The following is an 18268-nucleotide window of genomic DNA, read 5'->3' on the forward strand; positions in this document are numbered from 1 at the left end:
CAGATGGCAACCCAATGTACAATCGTAGCATGTAGGAGGAACTGCAGCACAGACAGGCTGCTGAAAGCGCTCCGACTGAACAGACATCTTGGTGATACCAACGTCCCAGCAAGAGGAGCGCAGGACCTCCTCCCTCCAGCACGAGCGCAGGACCTCCTCCCTCCAAGAGGAGCGCAGGACCTCCTCCCTCCAAGAGGAGCGCAGGACCTCCTCCCTCCAGCACGAGCGCAGGACCTCCTCCCTCCAAGATGAGTGCAGGACCTCCTCCAGCATCCCTAGCCCCATTACCTCAGCCTCTTCTCCATTTGTCACATGACAGCAAATGAGTCTCTTGTCCCTGCCTTTCAAATTCAGGTAGGGGTGGCAATGACCCAACAAATGATTAAAAAAAATTTAAGAAAAACAACAAGACAAGCTCTAAGCGAACAGTATTTACACGTGGCAGAATCCTAATGAGGTAATTTTCGTACATCAGAAGTTTTTTTTTTGTCCAAGTATAAAATCAGTATTCACATTTTTATATACACAATAATATTATTAATATTCAGTTTATGCAAAAATATTTTACTCTAAGACAAAACCTGTAACCCAGTACATGACCAGATTTCTCTGTGGGCAGATAAATATTAAGTGAATTTAATTTTGTGAAAGTGAGCGCCCCCCGGAGGCAGGCAAACGTCACATCTAAAGCGGGAGGCTGTTAGTCACTTGTTCAGTCCTTTGTCGGCACACCTGGCTGCACGCCACCTTGGCCACCCCTAGGGGGAGCTGCATACGCATCACCATGCACAACTGCATGTGGCTCAGATGTAGAAGGACTCGGAGGACCCTGAAGGCCCGTCCGGCCTCCCTTCCGGACCCGAGGCAGGGCTCCCGCTGTCCTCTGGATCCACCAGCTGCTCCCCATAGCTCAGCCTGACCCCGGAAACATGCTGCTCCGTGGCACTGTTCTCCTGGCTGCCCTCGGGGTTCTGGGCTTGTGCCTGGGCCTGCCCTTGGCTCCTGTTCATGGACAGCCTCTCAATCTCCTGGAAAAGGTCCTCGTGACATTCCTTCCACTGGCGGAACTTGTCAGCGGTCAGGCTGCTATCCTCCAGGACAAAGTTAATCACCTGAAGTTCAGCCTCTTTTGCCTGGAAGACCAGCAGTGCGGGTCAGTTAGGCACCGACACCACCATCCACTGACACCAGTCAATTAAGCTCTGATCCTACAGACACTGCTAAATTAAGGAGCTCTACAGCTCGGCGATGCCCCCAGGACCCGGTGCCCCCCACCAGGACAGAGGTTGGCAGTGGCCTTGCCTTGAGCGTGCTCTGAAGGGCCCGCAGGGAATGTGCCTTCTCGTTGATGATGGGGTTCTTGTTGCGCCGAATGAAGGACCTCCGGAAGTGGTCGTGAGTCAGTGGCTGCGTCTGACCGGTGATAGAGACCCCGCCCTCCTTCAGCTGGTAGAGCAGCATGCCCATCTCGTCCTCGGTCGGCCCTGCAACCGCAGCAACTTGGGGCAGCAAAGAGGCACAAGGTGAGACTGGCACTTTGACCTGGGGCACTACAACCTGCTGCCTCCCTCGGGGAGGGGCACTTAAGTGACTCCTACCGGAAGCTTTGCTGTGCCCAGTGCTGGGAGAAAATACCGGGCTCGGCCCTGACTCCTTCATCTTCCTCCCTTTCGACTTGGGCAGGGTGTGACTCTCGGGTTTCTATGGCAGAAAAGTGAACATCTCTCATCAGGCTAAGATGTGTAACATGGTATGTTCTGCTGCCCTAGGCTCCACGGTATAGACCCAGGTCTCTATTTTATGGTGTACCTTATAGCGCTCCGCAGTACAGACAAGCCCCCTCGTACCTTATAGCGCTCCTCAGTACAGACAGGCCCCCCAGTACCTTATAGCGCTCCGCAGTACACACCCCCCCATACCTTATAGCGCTCCACAGTACAGACAAGCCCCCTCGTACCTTATAGCGCTCCGCAGTACAGATAAGCCCCCTCGTACCTTATAGCGCTCCGCAGTACACACCCCCCCGTACCTTATAGCGCTCCGCAGTACAGACACACCCCCCCGTACCTTATAGCGCTCCGCAGTACAGACACACCCCCCCGTACCTTATAGCGCTCCGCAGTACAGACACACCCCCTCGTACCTTATAGCGCTCCGCAGTACAGACATGCCCCCCCGTACCTTATAGCGCTCCGCAGTACAGACACGCCCCCCCGTACCTTATAGCGCTCCGCAGTAGACATGCCACCTCGTACCTTATAGCGCGCCGCAGTACAGACACGCCCCCCCGTACCTTATAGCGCTCCGCAGTAGACACCCCCCCCCGTACCTTATAGCGCTCCGCAGTACAGACAAGCCCCCCCGTACCTTATAGCGCTCTGCAGTACAGATATGCCCCCCTGTGTTTTATAGAGCTTTATCATAACACTCACCGCGTTTCCCCTTTTCCTTTGGCTTCGTGGGGAGGAGGAACCCTCATCTTCGGGTTCAGTTTCACTGTAGCACTCTGTCCAGCAGGGGGCAGCAGAACAGGGTGAGTCAGCTTTGCTCTTCTCATGGTACACATTCAACCTCTTATGCACACTGCAAACAGTCAAGCACCACCCCAAAAAATGCTTCCAGACCTGAGAGCTCCCTGGCTTCGCTAAGAAATCACCAAGCACCCGTACCGTTCTCACTGTTGGGGGGGTCCTTGTGAAGCTTCTTATACTTCTGAATCGCTGTTATTAAGCAGTTAATCCACCTGTAGGAGAGAGAAACCCATCAGGGACAGAAAGACGCTGCTGTGTCTTTAATGGGTGGAGCCAATCTGTCAGTAAGCCCGCACTCCCTTAAACTGGGGGCTTTGAGACCTCTACGCCCCTCCCTCACTCTCCTCTCACAAAAGGGCACTGGCCAATAAGCTGGGCATGTGCTGTAAAAACACCCTCCTTAGTCCCGGATTGTATTTGCATTTACATGCTTGATGGAACACCGGGGGAAAAAAACGCCCTGTCCGCTGGGGGTATTAGGGGGTGGGGGGATGTGTGGCTCAGTGGGGAGGGGCACTCACTTGCTCATGTCATTGACGTTGTCTGCAGCGATGAAGAACGTCTGGAAGCGCTGGTGGCACACTTTAAAGACACTAGGAACAGAGGGAGGGCAAGCGGTGAGATTGAGGAGGGGGGCGGAGATGAGGGGATAAAGCCTATCTGGGCCTCTTTAGATTAGCTACAGTGTTCTAACCAGCGACATCCTCTGGGGGGCATCACAAACGAGCAGAGTGCGGTGGACCCAGGGCATCACACTTACTATTTCCTCTTGTGCTCGCCTGCGCTCTCGATGCTGTAGCTGGGGATCTTCACCAGACCCTCTGCCTTCTCCTCCTGAAAGACAGGCATCCCTGTCACCCTGTCCCCATTGTCACCCTGTCCCCATGACACCACGTCCCGGCATCACTCAATCGGCGTGTCACCCTGTCCCCATGACAACAGCATTTCCTCCTCGTCCTCACCTGCTGGCTGGTGTACCAGTACAACGTGGGACCCTTCAGCACAAACCAGAACCGCTGCCACTTGGAGGTGAGAAAGACTCCGCTCTCTTTCTTCTTCTTCCAGAGCCAGCCATCGCAGTCGGCCCGGCCCAGCTCACGGCAGGAAACGCGGCGGCGGCTCATGGCTGTGCGTGTGCCTGTTGGCGGAGGATGGTCACGCGAGGATGCACTCCCCAGGGGTCACTGCGGCCCCCCCAGACAGCCACTCCTACCTTTCATGCTGGACTTCTTGGCTTGGCTTCCATCCTAAAACATGCATTAGAGACCGTCACCATCTTCACCCCTGTTAAGTCCAAATCTGTCATTATTACCACTCCATCTTTGTCATACCCCCCCCTCCCCCCCACGATTCCTGACCTTCTCTCTGGTCATCTCTGGGCAGGAGCTTACGCTTCCCCGGCCAGTTCTGGCTGAGGCTTCCAGCGGGTGGTCTCCTTCGGCAGTGCTGTCCTCGTCCCCGTCCCGGGCTGTAAGGGAATCAGTCCCACAGGTGTCATTTATCGGGGGGGGGGGGGGGAGGGCTTGTGACATTGGTATGTGGCCACTGACCAATGATATCCACAAGCAGTTGATGACATGGTGATACCTGCTGTCCTATCAGACTCGTTGTACAGGAACAAACACACCCACAGACTCATGAAGCCACACCTACAATCTCACTTTCCTTCAGTTATAGGGAACTGTACACAAGAGCAGTGAGCCCCATCCCCCCCCCCCTCACCCTCCGGAGCCACACCTGTATAGCAGGTGAGTGCTGGGAGGTCAGGGGAGTTCCCCGGCTGTGTGCTGTCAAACGCCAGTTCCGACTCCTCCTGGCCCATGGATCCTGTGGCGTCCGTGGCTTGGACCGCGGCCCTGCGGAGCAGCCGCACACGGTGGGAGGTGAAGCTGCACTCCCATATGAGCACAGAGCACATTCCTAACATATTCCACAGAAATGCTGCCAGCACATCTCCCAGAGACCCCTCTGGTCCGGCGCTGATGGAGTGCTGTCCCCCCAGACTTGGAAAGCACCCGGGGGATGCCTCACGGGTGCTGGCAGTGACCCGTTTAAGGGCGCCATCTGACAGGAGAGGCCAGCTCCGTTCATGAGGCGAAAAACAAACAAGGAGGCGGTACTGACCTGAAGGAGAGGGAGCGCACGGAGGCCGTGACCCGGCCCAGCAGAGAGGGGTGCTCCTCGTCCTGCAGACAGGGAGAGCGCACGGTTTCAGGCTGCTCGCTCTGCACACGCTCTCCACAAACAGAAAGCCGGGTTGCACCGGCAGGGCATGGGGACGTGTCCCTCGGGATGAGAAGCCGCGCCAAGCGTGCAGACTGTGCTTCCCAGGCATGGCAACGGTTTACACAGAGCAGGGAGTCACCATGGGAACAACCGTGAATCCCAACGGTCAGGGCACTAGGAGGAGAACCCCCTCCCTCCCCCGCTTACCTCGGTGGGGGCTGGACCAGTCACCCTCTCCTGCCTCCTGGACACCGGAACTTTCTTCAGGACCAGGGTAACTCCACTGGGCTTCTCCTGCAGCTTCCGCACCAGGTTAGCCCGGCTCCAGCCCACCTGAAGATACCACCAGAGAGCATTCTGGGAGATATATCTGGCCTGCCATCGACCAGTCAGGGACAAGCCCAGGATGAAGTGGCATGTGTCGATATAAAGCATGACACAGAGGCCCAGCCGGAGACATCATCCTCACCAGCACCATCACCACCATCTTTACCATCCTCATCATCCTCAACAGCACCACCCTCCTCCCGCCCACATTTCGATTCCCTCTGAGGCCTGAGAAACTCCACGGCTACAGGTCAGCTGGGCACCACTCACCACTATCTGATCGTTGACCTGGATCACCTCGTCCCCAACTAGGATCCCCTCGCAGAACTCGGCAGGCGACTGGGGGGGGGGGGGGGAACAGACGTGTGTCAGCAGGGAAACCATTCCCCACAAAACACAATCTGCTGAAGTTAGCATACAGCTGCTATATGGCACACCGCGGGCACGCGGGTCCCCCTTACGCACACAGTGGGCACGCGGGAACTGGGCCATTCCCCTCCCACAAAAAGGGGGGCAGCGATTTATAGACATTTTTCTTTTTGAAGACTCGGTGAGGATTAAAAACACAATAACTATGACATTCACACTTTTATAGATACATATTTACAAAGTAACACCTGTATTTATTTTGTAAGAATTTATACCCTGCATTTGAAATATACATATACTGTATAATATACAGAGTTTACTTGCTGTTGCCTTTGCAAACTGGTGGTTTTTGTCCTCTGTGCTAAACAAGTGCAGGGGGTTTACTCCAAACAGAGAACCCACACAGTGAGAGCCGTGAGCAAGGCCTCCCCCATGAAAAAAATAACAGAAAAAAAGAGGCGCAGCAGTTTTCTAACTGGGAGGGCAGGGTTAAGGCTTCACCTCCAGAGGCCAACTTGAGTGAACATGGAAGCAGAAAAATGACCAGCTGGGTGGCACTCAAATGCATCAGTGTTCATTTCATACAATGTTCAGTGGCAACAATGTTAAACATGAACGGTCAGCTAACATTCTAGAACGTGGAAATCAGGGTAGTCAGTTAATAATGATCATACACTATAACATTAAGAACAGTATAACATTTTAGAACATGGAGTTAAATCATGGAACGTTATTTAAAAATTCTGGCACATGCAATTAGTTAATGTGCCCAAACATGCGATCATCATCATCATAGTCTGAACTAAACCACATGACCATAGATGAGATGGGTTAGATAAGAAGGGTTAACGAACACAATAAAGGGACACTTAAGAGGAGTATGTGTCATTAAAGGCTGTCTGACCTCAGAGGTCGTGCCCGTGATGTAGTGACCCCCCGAGCTTGTGGTGGTGATTTCAATTCCCTGGGGAGGCAAAAAAGGAGCTTCACTGCCTTTTGTTACATTCTGCCAACAATAATTCTCTAAAATGATCATTATGCACTGTATTCATAATTAATATTGTTTACATTTCATTTTAAAAGGTGATTGCATCCATCCATCCATTTACCTCTGCAGGGGATAGAAAGAAAACGGACAGAACAGAGACAGGCAAGTGAGGCGGCAAGTGATTCTGGTACACAGGGGCCCTCCCCATGCACGCCGACATAACGGCCGCCAATAAGAATAACATGGGAAGCGTAGTGTCACTATGGTGAAGTACCAACCAACAATGCAAATGACATGGTATGCATGGTGTTGCTATGGCAACACACCAGGCAGCAATGTGAATTGAAGCATTTCACTGGTAGAAGAGTGTATGGAAGGTTAACATTCAAATGATATTAGTGATGTTTGGGACTAACCAACAGGGGGCACTGCAGAGCTGCAAAGACAGGCCACCAAATGTGTCCCCCTAGCTAAAAAGCACGACCCCAAAGAGCAGCGAGAGAAAGGGTGAAAAGCTCAGGACAGGGTACAGAAAAGCCAGAGACCGACAGGTGGAGCGGGGGGGGGGGCACGGGGGCAATACCAGCTGGTCGCCAGGGGAAACAGGCACCAGTTGTACGCTCTCAAGGTGGACAGTGTGGCTGAGTAGGTCCTCGGGGCTGCTGCTCAGGATGTTATCACAAATGTCCACTAGATGGCGACACTGCGGCGTGGACAGGGGTAAGAGAGGCGGGGTGAGAGTGTGCGGCCGTGTGTGCAGCAGGCACCCAGCAGCAGCATCACCATCTCTGTGGTCACGGCCAGCTGATACTCACGATGGAGATGAGGTCCTTCTCCCGTTCATACACTGTGACATCCTGTGAAGGACAGGAGAAGACATGAGCACATGTCCCACGTGCTTGGCGGGGCATGCCGGCCAGGAAGGGGTGGGGCCTGCAAAGGGGCGGGGCCAGTGAGATCAGTGCCACAGGTCACATGGCAGAGGGTGGTGATCAGGCTGAGACTCAACAAGTAACAGGTCAGCGTGTCCTCAGTGACCTGCCGCAGGTGACATCCCCGTCCCCATCCAGCCGCTCTCTGGGCTCCGGCCAGAAACGGTGCTGTGTCCACTTTGGGACACCAAAGTGCCAGCCATACCCCCGCCCCCCCACCTCACATCCCCCCTACCTCACATCCCCCCTGCGGTGCCGTCACACGCTGGTGGCCTCCACATCAGCCCCACCCCCAGAGCCCTGCAGACTGGTTCACGCGCAAGTGACGTGTGAGAACTGGCCCGTAATGCGGGGGGGGAGATGGGAGCGTAACCAGGGTTCGCATCATATCCCATGAGTGAAGTACCCCTTCACCTTCAAGCAGCACCTGAGCTCCCCTGTGACCTCAGAAGCTTCCCGATTGGCAGGCAGAGGACCAAAGACGACCTGTGACCTATGAGGTAATGGGACAGAAGTGCGGACCCACGCTGACACAGCACTGCTCTCCCGTTACACACAGACAGCTAGGTCTTGAACCTGTGACCAGTTGGGCCACCACTCACTGCATCACCTCAACATAACCCTCGTCTATCTGCTAAGCTACGACAGGACAGCAGGCCGTTTCCAGGCTGCCCTCAGGGAGCAGATACAGGCAGAGGGTTCAGTGCGTCACCTGAGATGCAGGCATTCGGGGGCAGAGCCCACGCCTAGGGATGTCTGACAGCTGCAGAAACTGGAGACACTCCCAGAGAATGTACCGCTCCACCCCCCAACACAGAGAGACGCGCCTGAATTAAACAGCAAAGAAGGGTGTATGACTTGGGGCCGGCACCTGTGCCAGAAACCCTATCGCCTCTGCCACAGGGGCGGCGGCAGCACAGGGGGGCTGGGCACCTCAAAGGTCAGCACCACGCACGTGGGTCGCCTTCCGCCCTCTGGACCACACCACATCCCCTTTTGGGGATCACATCCTCTCCCTCCAGGGCAGCGGTAACCTTCACGCTGCTCTGGGCCACAGACAGGAGCATCTGAGGTGAAGGGAGGTGGGTGGGAAGGAGCCGCTTGAGGAGGAGTGGCTTGAGGAGACGCCATGGAACCAGCCTGCGCCTCCCTGAACACTCCCTGCGCTCCCATGGCATCTTCTAATCCCTGGTGTGTCTTTACCTGGTTACACTGACTCCGATAATCCAGGCCAAAGAAGTAATGATAACCGGCTTTGGTTACGTCTCTTTCTCTCGTTCTCCGCTGCTGTTAAATATAACATCTCAACACCGCCCTGCAAGGAATTTAGGTCACAACCCCCCCCCCACCGGCCTCACTATTACCATTTAAGCGGCCTCCTGCTGACTGCAGATCTGCACATGACGGCACATGGTGTGTTTTCCACACTGAAGGGCAGGTCACCTGCTCTGAGTGCCAAGCCCCACCCCCTCAATCACCACGCCCCCAGGTTTAATGTTCTGTCCCCCCCACCCCGTCCCTGGGCACACCATCCGTCGCCGGATGCCACTAAACTGTAAAACAATGTGAAGCAGCAGAATCGGCGTGTGAGGGAAGGGGCGCAAAAAGGGAAAAACAGGAACCGCGCAGACAATGGGCTTCAGTAAAGGCGCAGGACAGCAGGTGCCCAGACTCCATCACGGCCACACACCCTGCATGCATCTGGGAGCCCAAGGCTGGGCTTCATGCCCCGGCAGCCTCCGGCGTGCTCTGTCAGGCTGAGCAGCTCGCACAGGCCCCGAGACGTCCGAGTACACAGGAAGACCTTCTGGGGAGCCCCCTTGCACACACAGATACAGACACACACACATACAGAGACACGGGGATTGGCAAAATGTGACCGCCCCCACTTCACGGGCACTGTACCTGTGTGCGGAGTCCCGAGCAGTGGCGGGCGTGTGCCCGAGTCAGCTGGACCTCGCTGGAGTGAGCGTGCCGGGTCACAGCTCAGCTGTGCTAGCTGCAGCTTCACAGTCATGCACAGCAGAGCGTGGCAGCCGGGCACAACAGTGTCGCGCGCTCGCTCGCTCGCTCTCTCTCTCTCTCTCTCTCTCTCTCTCTCTCTCTCTCCTTCCCTCTCTCCCCCAACCCCCCCTTCTTCCCAGTCTTACCCGCCTTGCCTTGTCTTCCGTGCACTCTCAGGATGAAGGCATGCACGCACTAACACACTCAGGCACTGAAAGCACCTTCCTCTTTGCTCTGAGACCCGCCTCGGTCGGCTACAGAGCCAGAGAGGAACTGAACCGTAAGCACAGGAGGAGGGAGCTTGCATTGACCGTGGCCACAGCATGTAACTCAACTCGAAACAAGAGAGCGGACTGCAGCGAACAGCAACAAACATACAGCATCAGATTCTGGCCTTCTGTCCTGAGTGCCAAGCTTAATACGGGGGAGGGAGCCGGATTGTAACTGGGATATACTGGGAGAAACACTGGGCCAATACTGGGCACCATCCCATAAAAACATGAAACCATAGCTGCCAACTTACTGCAGAATTAAAAACTCTCCAGTTTGTACCACAACTGTTCATCAGGAGCTCCGCAAGGTCAATATTCATATATCAGGCTGCTGTAGCCAAACCTTTGGTCACTCGTGCTTCAATGGCATCAGCAGGGTAAATCTTGGGCTGTGGACAATGTAAACATGTTTTGTTCTCTGATGAGAACATCTTCACGGTCTTTCCCACATGCAGGAGAGTTACGGTGTGGAGAAGCCCCAAGGAGGCTCACCACCCAGACTGTTGCATAGCCAGAGTGCAGCACAGGGGTGGATCGATGATGGTTTGAGCTGCTACATCATGGCATTCCCTAGGCCCACTACTTGTTCTAGATGGGGGCGTCACTGCCAAAGACTACCAACCCATTCTGGGAGACCAGAAACCTTCAAACCCTGACAGTGGTGCTGTGTATCAGGATGCTAATGCACCAATACACACGGCAAGACTGCTGACAGAGTGGTCCGATGAACATGAAAGTGAAGTTAAACATCTCCCATGGCCTGTACAATATTACTGAGCCACTTTGGGGTGTTTTGGAGGAGCGAGTCAGCAAATGTCTTCCTCCACCAGCATCACATAGTGACCTGGCCACTGTCATCTGCCAGAGCAATGGCTCAAATCCCTCTGGCTACTGTACAGGACGCGCATCTGCCTTTCCCAAGATGAAGTGATGCTGTATCGGCCACCATACTAATAAGTTATCGTGGTCTAATACCAGGTGTTTCAGTTTCATTGTCCAACCCCCGTATATCAGACCGGTAGCAGGCGGCTTGCTCTGCAAACTCAACCTTGAAGTGCGTTTATAGGTTGTACTTTGTTAAAAGACTACACAGGTTTACTTGGAAATGCGTTCATTTCTGGATGCGATGGGCTGATATGTGGGCTCAAACAATGCTCCTTACTGACTGTTTGTCGAAGTTTCTCATTTTCTTCTCATATAAATTTTACATGATAAGTAATGGCATCACAGCATCCAATCAAAACTAGCAGCGAGGTCAGCACCGTCATCACATCATCCAATCAAAACTAGCAGCGAGGTCAGCATCGTCATCACATCATCCAATCAAAACTAGTAGCGAGGTCAGCACCGTCATCACATCACATCATCCAATCAAAACTGGCAGTGAGGTCAGCACCATCATCACAGCATCCAGTCCAACAGTTCGTCATATTATAAATGAGGCAGCCTTTGTTTTTAGATTGAGCTAATCTCTTGATCCATGTTACAGGACTGGAGAGTGGCACCCAGCCATCATGTGACCTCAGCTCACGGGGGCCTCTAGGTGGTACACTGGGGATACACTCACCTTATGCACCACGCTGCCCAGCTCCTGGCACTGGCTCAGGATGTCCCGGCTGTCGAAACGGCTGCAGAGCTCAGCAAAGTGGTACCTACGACATATGTCCAGTGTGAGCGGCTACAACCAATCAGCAAGCAGCATGAGGCCAGTGGAAGGGGCATATCAGAGAGGAGCAAAGTGCCACCAGAGGGCTGAACCAGACTCCGGTCAAAGCCAGCGGAGCTGCTAGTCACGCACTGCAGTTAAGAGACCAGGCCAGGAACCTTTAGGTTACGGTTAGGTTTCCATAACACAGCCTGTCTGAGTCACAGCATGAAGCTTGTCAACGTCCCTTCACTCTGAGCCGCTGTCTGTCTCTTGCAGGTTGTCTTTTGTTATGCGTTACATGTTTATTCACAAAAAAAACATGATTATTCCAAGCAGCCAGAAAAACAGCAAACATGCAGCATAGTCAAAAAAAATGATACAGGAGGTGGGATTGGGAGAGAGGCGCTTAGCAGCTGGAGCACTAAGGCAGGCGGACCGGCTCCCTGTGAGATCATGACAGACCCGAGCCTGCGGAAACGGTCTGAGGAGTGAAACACTGATGGGAAGGATGTGGGGGCGGGGGCGGCAGAACTCCAGCAGGCAGGGAAGTAGAGGTGGGAGCTCAGCTCCCGCCCGATCCCCCTGCCTCCCCACAGGTAAAGAGGTGCCTTACCCCCACCTGCACGGACGGACGGAGAACCACTCCTTACCTGTTCAGTAGGGAGAAGAGGCCCTTGGCCGCCAAAATGACGTCAAGGAGGGCCTGCAGTACCGCAGTGGGCAGCTTGGTGGCACTGTGACCACTGTAGGACTTCACCTTCCATCGGCCTTGGATCCCCATCAGCAGCGAGTGCGCCACGGTGCGCAGTTTTTCCGTCAGGCTGCGCAGGCTCTCCTCAGGCATGCTATACGTCTGTGCAGAGACGGGCACAAAGATAAGAGAAGGAGAGCGTTTAGAGGGGCGGGGCAGATCGCAGTGCATCTGGTTAGTCAGCCTCAGCAACGTTACATATAAATAAATAAAGAAATGACTGTTACAGATGCAGAATAAAAGATGAAGGTGAAGCAGCGCCCCCTAGCTGCCCACATCCCACACTGTCATTACCCAGGCCACCCACAAACGCACTGATCAGCAGAAAACCCCAACCTACAGCGACCCTCAGCTCCTCTCTCCCTGTCCCTCCACAGAGCTGACCCCTACCAGTGAGCACAGCTTCTCCACGGCGTCCAGGATGAGCTCCTGGTGGCCAATCCTCTTCACGCCCAGCTGCTCCAGCTCCCGGTAGGAAAGAGTCAGCAACTCCTGGCCTGACAGCTGCCACTCCTGGAAAGGATACTGCTGCAGCGAGGCCTCCAGGCCTATGGAGAAAGGCAGAGCAGGAGCGCCCCCTGGTGCATCACATACCACAATGCAGGCCCCACCTGCTTCTAGGTTTCTGCTCAATATCTGCACCAGTGTGTGAAGCCTGTGAATTTAATGCAGGGGTCCCCTTTTCGGTTCCGTTTTATGTACTTTGGAAACCACTGAGACACAGCCCTGCTCTGTTGTATGTCTTCATTACCCCTCTACTGCAGTATTAACCCTAAAACCCAGCTTGAAAACTCTGTGATAAGAGAACTATCTGGCCTGGCCTGCATGTGGACATGCTAAGACAGGACGCTTTTCCTGGGATGTGTGACATATGCCGGTCCGGGGGCCTCCCTGACCGTGGCTGTGAAAGCTGTCAGATCTCAAACAAGGGACATGCTAGGGACAGATAATTAGAGTCAGAGTTAGGATTAGAAACAGAAACAGGGTCAGAGTCAGAATCAGGGTCAGAGTTAGGATTAGAGTCAGAATCAGGGTCAGAGTTAGGATTAGAGTCAGAATCAGGGTCAGAGTTAGGATTAGAGTCAGAATCAGGGTCAGAGTTAGGATTAGAGTCAGAATCAGGGTCAGAGTTAGGATTAGAGTCAGAATCAGGGTCAGAGTTAGGATTAGAATCAGAATCAGGGTCAGAGTTAGGATTAGAATCAGAATCAGGGTCAGAGTTAGGATTAGAAACATAGTTAGGATGCTTTATTCGGCAAGTACAAAAGGCACAAAGGAGTTTGTTTTGGTGCAGGTGGTAGCATAGACTGTACAATTAAACATACAACAATAAATAGAATAAAATGAAAACAAAGATAAAGACATGCAAATTACAAACAAACTTAGACATAAAGTCAAGACAGCCAGGCATAGGGAGTAAGCAGCTTTGGGGTGTGTGCTCCTGGCGGGTGCTCATTTCAGGGGGGTGGTCCGGGGAAAGGGCTGCACACGGGGCCCGCAAGGCCCTGTACAGCGGGGTCTGCAGACTCAAACAGCAGCACGGCTGTGATATCTCCACGCCAGGGAGCAGAACGTGGGTAATGCAGCAATCCAGCCACAGAGGAAGCAAGAAAACCAGAGCTACTTCCCAGGACTGACCAGGCCCGCTCTGTCACTGATAAAGACAGGGCATCACTCAAAAGCTACACACTGACATTTCACATCATCTGACTATTAGCTAACCCTTATTAGTAATATTAGAATAAAACTTTAGAAATTTAGAGTATTACAATATTTATTATATATCTCAGCCAGAAAGCAGGCTGACACAATCAGCAATGTGCGTTTATTAATCCCCCCGTTAAACTGGAACATTATACATGAAACTTGCATACGTTTGTTTTATTATAACAGACGGAAGCTGAAAGTCTGTAAGGCATGTGGGTCAATGAAGAGGATGGCCACCGGGGAGTGACGAAAGGGCCGCCGGCGTGTTTGGGTATTTCACAGGGGGCGGGGGCGCCTTAATTATCGGAAAGGGAATTCATTTAATTCCGTATCCGAGCAACGAGCCGGGCTCCTTCAGGAAGCTCCATGTGTGTTCTTATAAAAACAAAACAGAAGAATAAAGTAAAATATGTGTGCTCATTCTACTGAAACAGCACATAAACGAAGCTCATGCTTGCGGGGGCGGGTTAAAGTAGATACAGCAATAAGTATAGCTTCAGGTACAGGTTTCAGGTACAGTTACAGGATTCAGATACAGGTTTCAGGTACAGCTACAGGATTCAGATACAGGTTTCAGGTACAGCTACAGGTTTCAGGTATAAGTTTCAGCTACAGGTTTTCAGTACAGCTACAGCCCCACTAAGCCCTTTACCCCTAACCCGCAGTAAGCCCTTTACATGTTAACCATAACCCGAGCCCGCAGTATGTCTTTGAAATGTCCGCCGCCGCGGTGCGCCCTTCAGCAGGCTCACGCTTTTACTCGCCGCAGTCGCGGATCGGCCGCCGGCCCCCCGGCTTTCCTAATGCTGCCATCCGCCTGAGACACGGCCGCTCCGGCGTAGCACCGTCCCGGGAGGCAGCAGCGCGCTTCGTCCCGGAGCCTGACGCCTGATAGAGCGGCGCTTCCTCATTCCTCCCCCGCCAGAGTACGAGCGGCGCTCCGACTTACGGGTCTGTCCGCTCGATGGTGCGTTAAAATCCCGAAAATCCCGGGGTTTATTACCTTTCAGCCATTCGCAGACCCGGTCGGGGCTCCACGCTGTGACGGGCTCCATGCTCCCCGGAAAGTAGTAAAGCTCAAGCCCAGAGCGGAGGAAGGGCGAGGTGTTCCTGGTGATGGGGCACTCCCATCGGCAGGTAGGGGCCACGCAGAGCCGCGTTACACTGGGCCAGAGGCGGGGGAGGGGAGGCTCCGGGACCCGCGCAGGGAAAAGGGCGAGTGCCACAGGGTTGGACTCCTTTTTGTGGGCGCAGAGTAACTCCCGCCTTATTTATTTATACTTTATTTATTAACCCAGCTGACTTCCTCCGGACCACGTGGGAATAATTTCTCGAGAGTGCGTTTACCAAGCAGGCGAGCTAAATACGAATGCATCCAAGAATAAAATATGATAATGAGCGCTTTTAAAACCACGCTACGCTGCTGCCCCAGGGAGCACGTAACAAGGCGTATTCATAGCCCGCTTGGTCATGCTGATGGTGCATTTTTCCAGGAGGCATTTATTACATTTTCAAACAGCGCCCATAACGTAAGCGCCGTGGTCTTTATGGGAGTGCATGGTCATCAACGCTTGATTATCTAACATCATTCTTCTCTACTGTAAAGACATCCGCAATAAATTATTTCATCTAATTGCAGTGCCAGTGATGTGAGACAGCTGGTAAATACCAGCTGCAAACTTCACCACCCAGCCTTGCCTCCTACTCAGCAGCCAGGTCCAAACAGGCCCAGATCAGAAGGACCCCCCCTTTGAAGGCACCCAGGGTCCCAGGAATGAAAGCAAGATGAAAAGCTCCCTGCTGCGATCTGGCGCCCCCTGCTGCCCTCAACTTTAATGTCAAAGGGTGGGGAGTGTTAGACCGTAGGCCAAAAATACTTAGATGGTGAGAAGGTGATAGAGATGTGTCTGAATACACACACTGTCTGGGCAAGGGGACAGAGGAGGAGACAGGTCTGCCCTGCATAGCCCGATGGACTCCTGACCTGTGCCGTGCCCTTTAAGAGCTAGACACCCTGCCTCACCACAAACACACATCTTGGTATAAAGGGAGAAACCTGAGCCTAGCAGTCATTTAAAAAAAATGTGGGTTGTGAGAACATGAGGACAGGTATTCCTGACATAGCGGAGGGGATCTTGGAAAGCTTGCAGTTACGTAATTATTTCTCCCAATGTCTCGCTGGTGCATCAAAAGCTTCCAGACCGATGTGAATATGGACTGACTGTGAACTTACGGCCCTACATTTACAGCAGCTGGTGCTCCCCCACACTGATTCAGCAGTGGTACGCTCCAATAAAGCGTCCTGCTAGCCAAGACCGGTCCGTCATAACTCTCCACCCTAATTCTTGCCATTCCTGCTGCATGTTCAAACGTGTCCTCACTCCAGATGTTGCTGAAACCATAGTCCCCACACATGTCAGACAAAGAGGCACGCTTAAGCCGTTCTGGGCCCTGGTACCGGGCCTGCATTGCAGTGTTCTCCTCAAGGCCCAGTCTCAGCCATTTTCACTTGCTCCCTGCGGACTCTGCAGTGCTCATCACTGATCTGTAAGAGACGCTGACATGCTCATTAAAATTTCAGCGCTGAAGATGATTCACACTTTGCTGTGGTCCGATTTTCACATTGGCCTATGATGGTGAGCAGTCTAATTACCCCACACATAACTGGGCCCGTGATTAATTGTCTTCGCTGACTAAGATGAGGTGTGCAGGAACGATGGTTTCCATGCGCACATGGTAACGGTCACAGCTCTCCCCTTCCTCTGGCGGCCTCGGCGCTGTCCGTCGTTTGCGTCAGCGGTGACTCCTTTTGTTTTCCTGCTTGTTATACATCATGTAAATATGAATATTAATGAGAGTAAGTGGCAGCGTGACCCTGAGCAGGCAGCAGCCCGCTTCATGAACAGGCTAAGGCTGCTGCAGGACGATCAGCGGCAGATAAAAGCTGCTAAAGCAGATTGATATCTGAGGCGACACGGGGGCCCACGGCAGCAGCCTGCACAGCGGCAGCCAAGCGGCAGCCAGTATGTAAAGCACACGATGGCTTTGGCGTTCGCTGCTCCGCGCACACGTACTCCGAGTGTCCGAACATATGCTTGGTCCTCGTGTTCCAGGAAGGCAGGGTGGGGGTTCTCACGCGTGAAAGCCGGCTTCCCAACACCATTAAACCACACTGAAATTGCTGAATTGACTTGTCATGTGGTTAAATTTCTCATTTTAATGCTGTCAGTCCTGCTGTTATGGCAAAACACTGGCAGTCTGTCACTCTCTGACAGTCACAAATACACACAAACAGCATCTCTATCTCTGAACTGGCCAAAGCGCACCCCCCTAAAACACACAAACACACACACACAACCTGTGACATATGGCCTGCAGGATGAGGTCACTTTCCACTGAGGGTGCTGCCCCCACCGTAGAGATTAGGGGGTTGCTGTTGGTTGTGTAAATGTTCCTCGACAGTCCTGGAGGGGCACAGGCCAGTGGCATGAGCTTACCCCCCAGCCACACGCTCACTGTGGCAGTAATGTGCGCCTCTCAGGCTTCCTCCACACCCTTAACTACTTAGATTGGCAAACTTGAAATAACGGCTGATACACGCGAGACGGCGTGTTTCCCTCTTGGGAGGAATCGTGGGCCTCCGGTGCAGTCCGGCACGTGGTCGGCACACGGGGGAGGGACGCTGGCACTTTGGGGGACTCCCATATGGGCTTCTGCTGCTGCAGACACCGTGGACCCGCTCTGCGCACACGACGCTTGGTGTGGTGTCACCACTACACGTGTTCCTGCAGCGTCGGCACAGGACGCCGGCCCAAGAGCAGCACCTGAGCTGTGAGCCTTCATGGCTGAGGTATTATGGGATATGTCCAGCACCTCCGCGGGCAAAGAAAGGTGTGGTTCAGACATGCCTGGTGATGGATTTTGGTGCTTAACCCCATCAGAGGGGTACCACCTGCATCTGCTTAGTTATTCATTAGATTTATCTTATTGGTTTTATTAGCTAATCTTTTCATAACTGAAAATTGCTTTCCTGATCCTAAGAAATGTCATTTAAATCTGTTTTTAATTCTCTGTCTGTAGTTCAGATAGTGCATGGGCAAGATTTTTAATACAGGGGAATATATCACCTGAAAGCCATAAAGTTCAGAAGTGTGTGTGTGTGTGTGTGTGTGAGAGAGAGAGCGAGAGAGAGAGAGAGATTCAGGATGGTCCAGCCTTGTGGCCCAGAATGTTACTCAGTCTGAATCGTTCATAATTGGAAATGTACAGATGGATGGATTGATTGATTATGGGTGGATATAGCTAAACCATTCACGTCGTTATTAAACGTGGAAATATATTTAAATATATGCGTCTGATATTGTATAAGCCTGGGGGCTTCTTATTTAGTACGGGAGTCTGGCCCCTACTATGACACGCATATTCATGAATATATATGTTAATATTTATTAACATTTTAATTCAGTCGCTTTCATTATGGTGAAACGTGTTGTATGTTTCCGCAGTACGAGAT

The 18268-nt window shown here is 52.9% G+C and overlaps 1 protein-coding gene across 3 annotated transcripts; it reads right to left on the bottom strand.

The window, feature by feature from the left end:
* Positions 1 to 416: 416 nt before the first annotated feature.
* cnksr1 (connector enhancer of kinase suppressor of Ras 1) lies at positions 417 to 18260 on the bottom strand. Of its 3 annotated transcripts, XM_023842513.2 has the most exons (21): positions 14759 to 18259; positions 12439 to 12596; positions 11948 to 12150; positions 11217 to 11301; positions 7257 to 7298; positions 7025 to 7144; positions 6358 to 6417; positions 5355 to 5423; positions 4965 to 5090; positions 4656 to 4717; positions 4269 to 4387; positions 3890 to 3999; positions 3745 to 3778; positions 3494 to 3669; positions 3292 to 3365; positions 3053 to 3124; positions 2670 to 2743; positions 2433 to 2506; positions 1599 to 1701; positions 1303 to 1499; positions 417 to 1133 (listed from the first exon to the last, which is right to left on the bottom strand). In XM_023842513.2, exons 1-21 carry the CDS (start codon positions 14808 to 14810, stop codon positions 804 to 806), a joined length of 2340 nt encoding a protein of 779 aa, XP_023698281.2. In that variant the 5' UTR covers positions 14811 to 18259; the 3' UTR covers positions 417 to 803. The 3 variants fall into 3 exon arrangements, with proteins under 3 accessions (XP_023698281.2, XP_023698283.2, XP_023698282.2); XM_023842515.2 differs by lacking the exon at positions 7025 to 7144 and having other exon boundaries at positions 14759 to 18260; XM_023842514.2 differs by lacking the exon at positions 6358 to 6417 and having other exon boundaries at positions 14759 to 18260.
* Between the last annotated feature and the right edge of the window lie 8 nt (positions 18261 to 18268).

The sequence above is a fragment of the Paramormyrops kingsleyae genome, chromosome 14 (assembly GCF_048594095.1).
Source record: "Paramormyrops kingsleyae isolate MSU_618 chromosome 14, PKINGS_0.4, whole genome shotgun sequence".
Lineage (NCBI taxonomy): Eukaryota > Metazoa > Chordata > Actinopteri > Osteoglossiformes > Mormyridae > Paramormyrops > Paramormyrops kingsleyae.

Excerpts from the sequence above, each read along its gene's own strand:
- cnksr1 (XM_023842513.2), bottom strand. The coding sequence starts at position 14,810 with ATGGAGCCCGTCACAGCGTGGAGCCCCGACCGGGTCTGCGAATGGCTG. Across the intron at positions 12,597-14,758 it reads GGTCTGCGAATGGCTGAAAG|GCCTGGAGGCCTCGCTGCAG; the intron begins GTAATAAACCCC and ends CTTTCTCCATAG. Across the intron at positions 3,779-3,889 it reads CAGAGATGACCAGAGAGAAG|GATGGAAGCCAAGCCAAGAA; the intron begins GTCAGGAATCGT and ends TGCATGTTTTAG.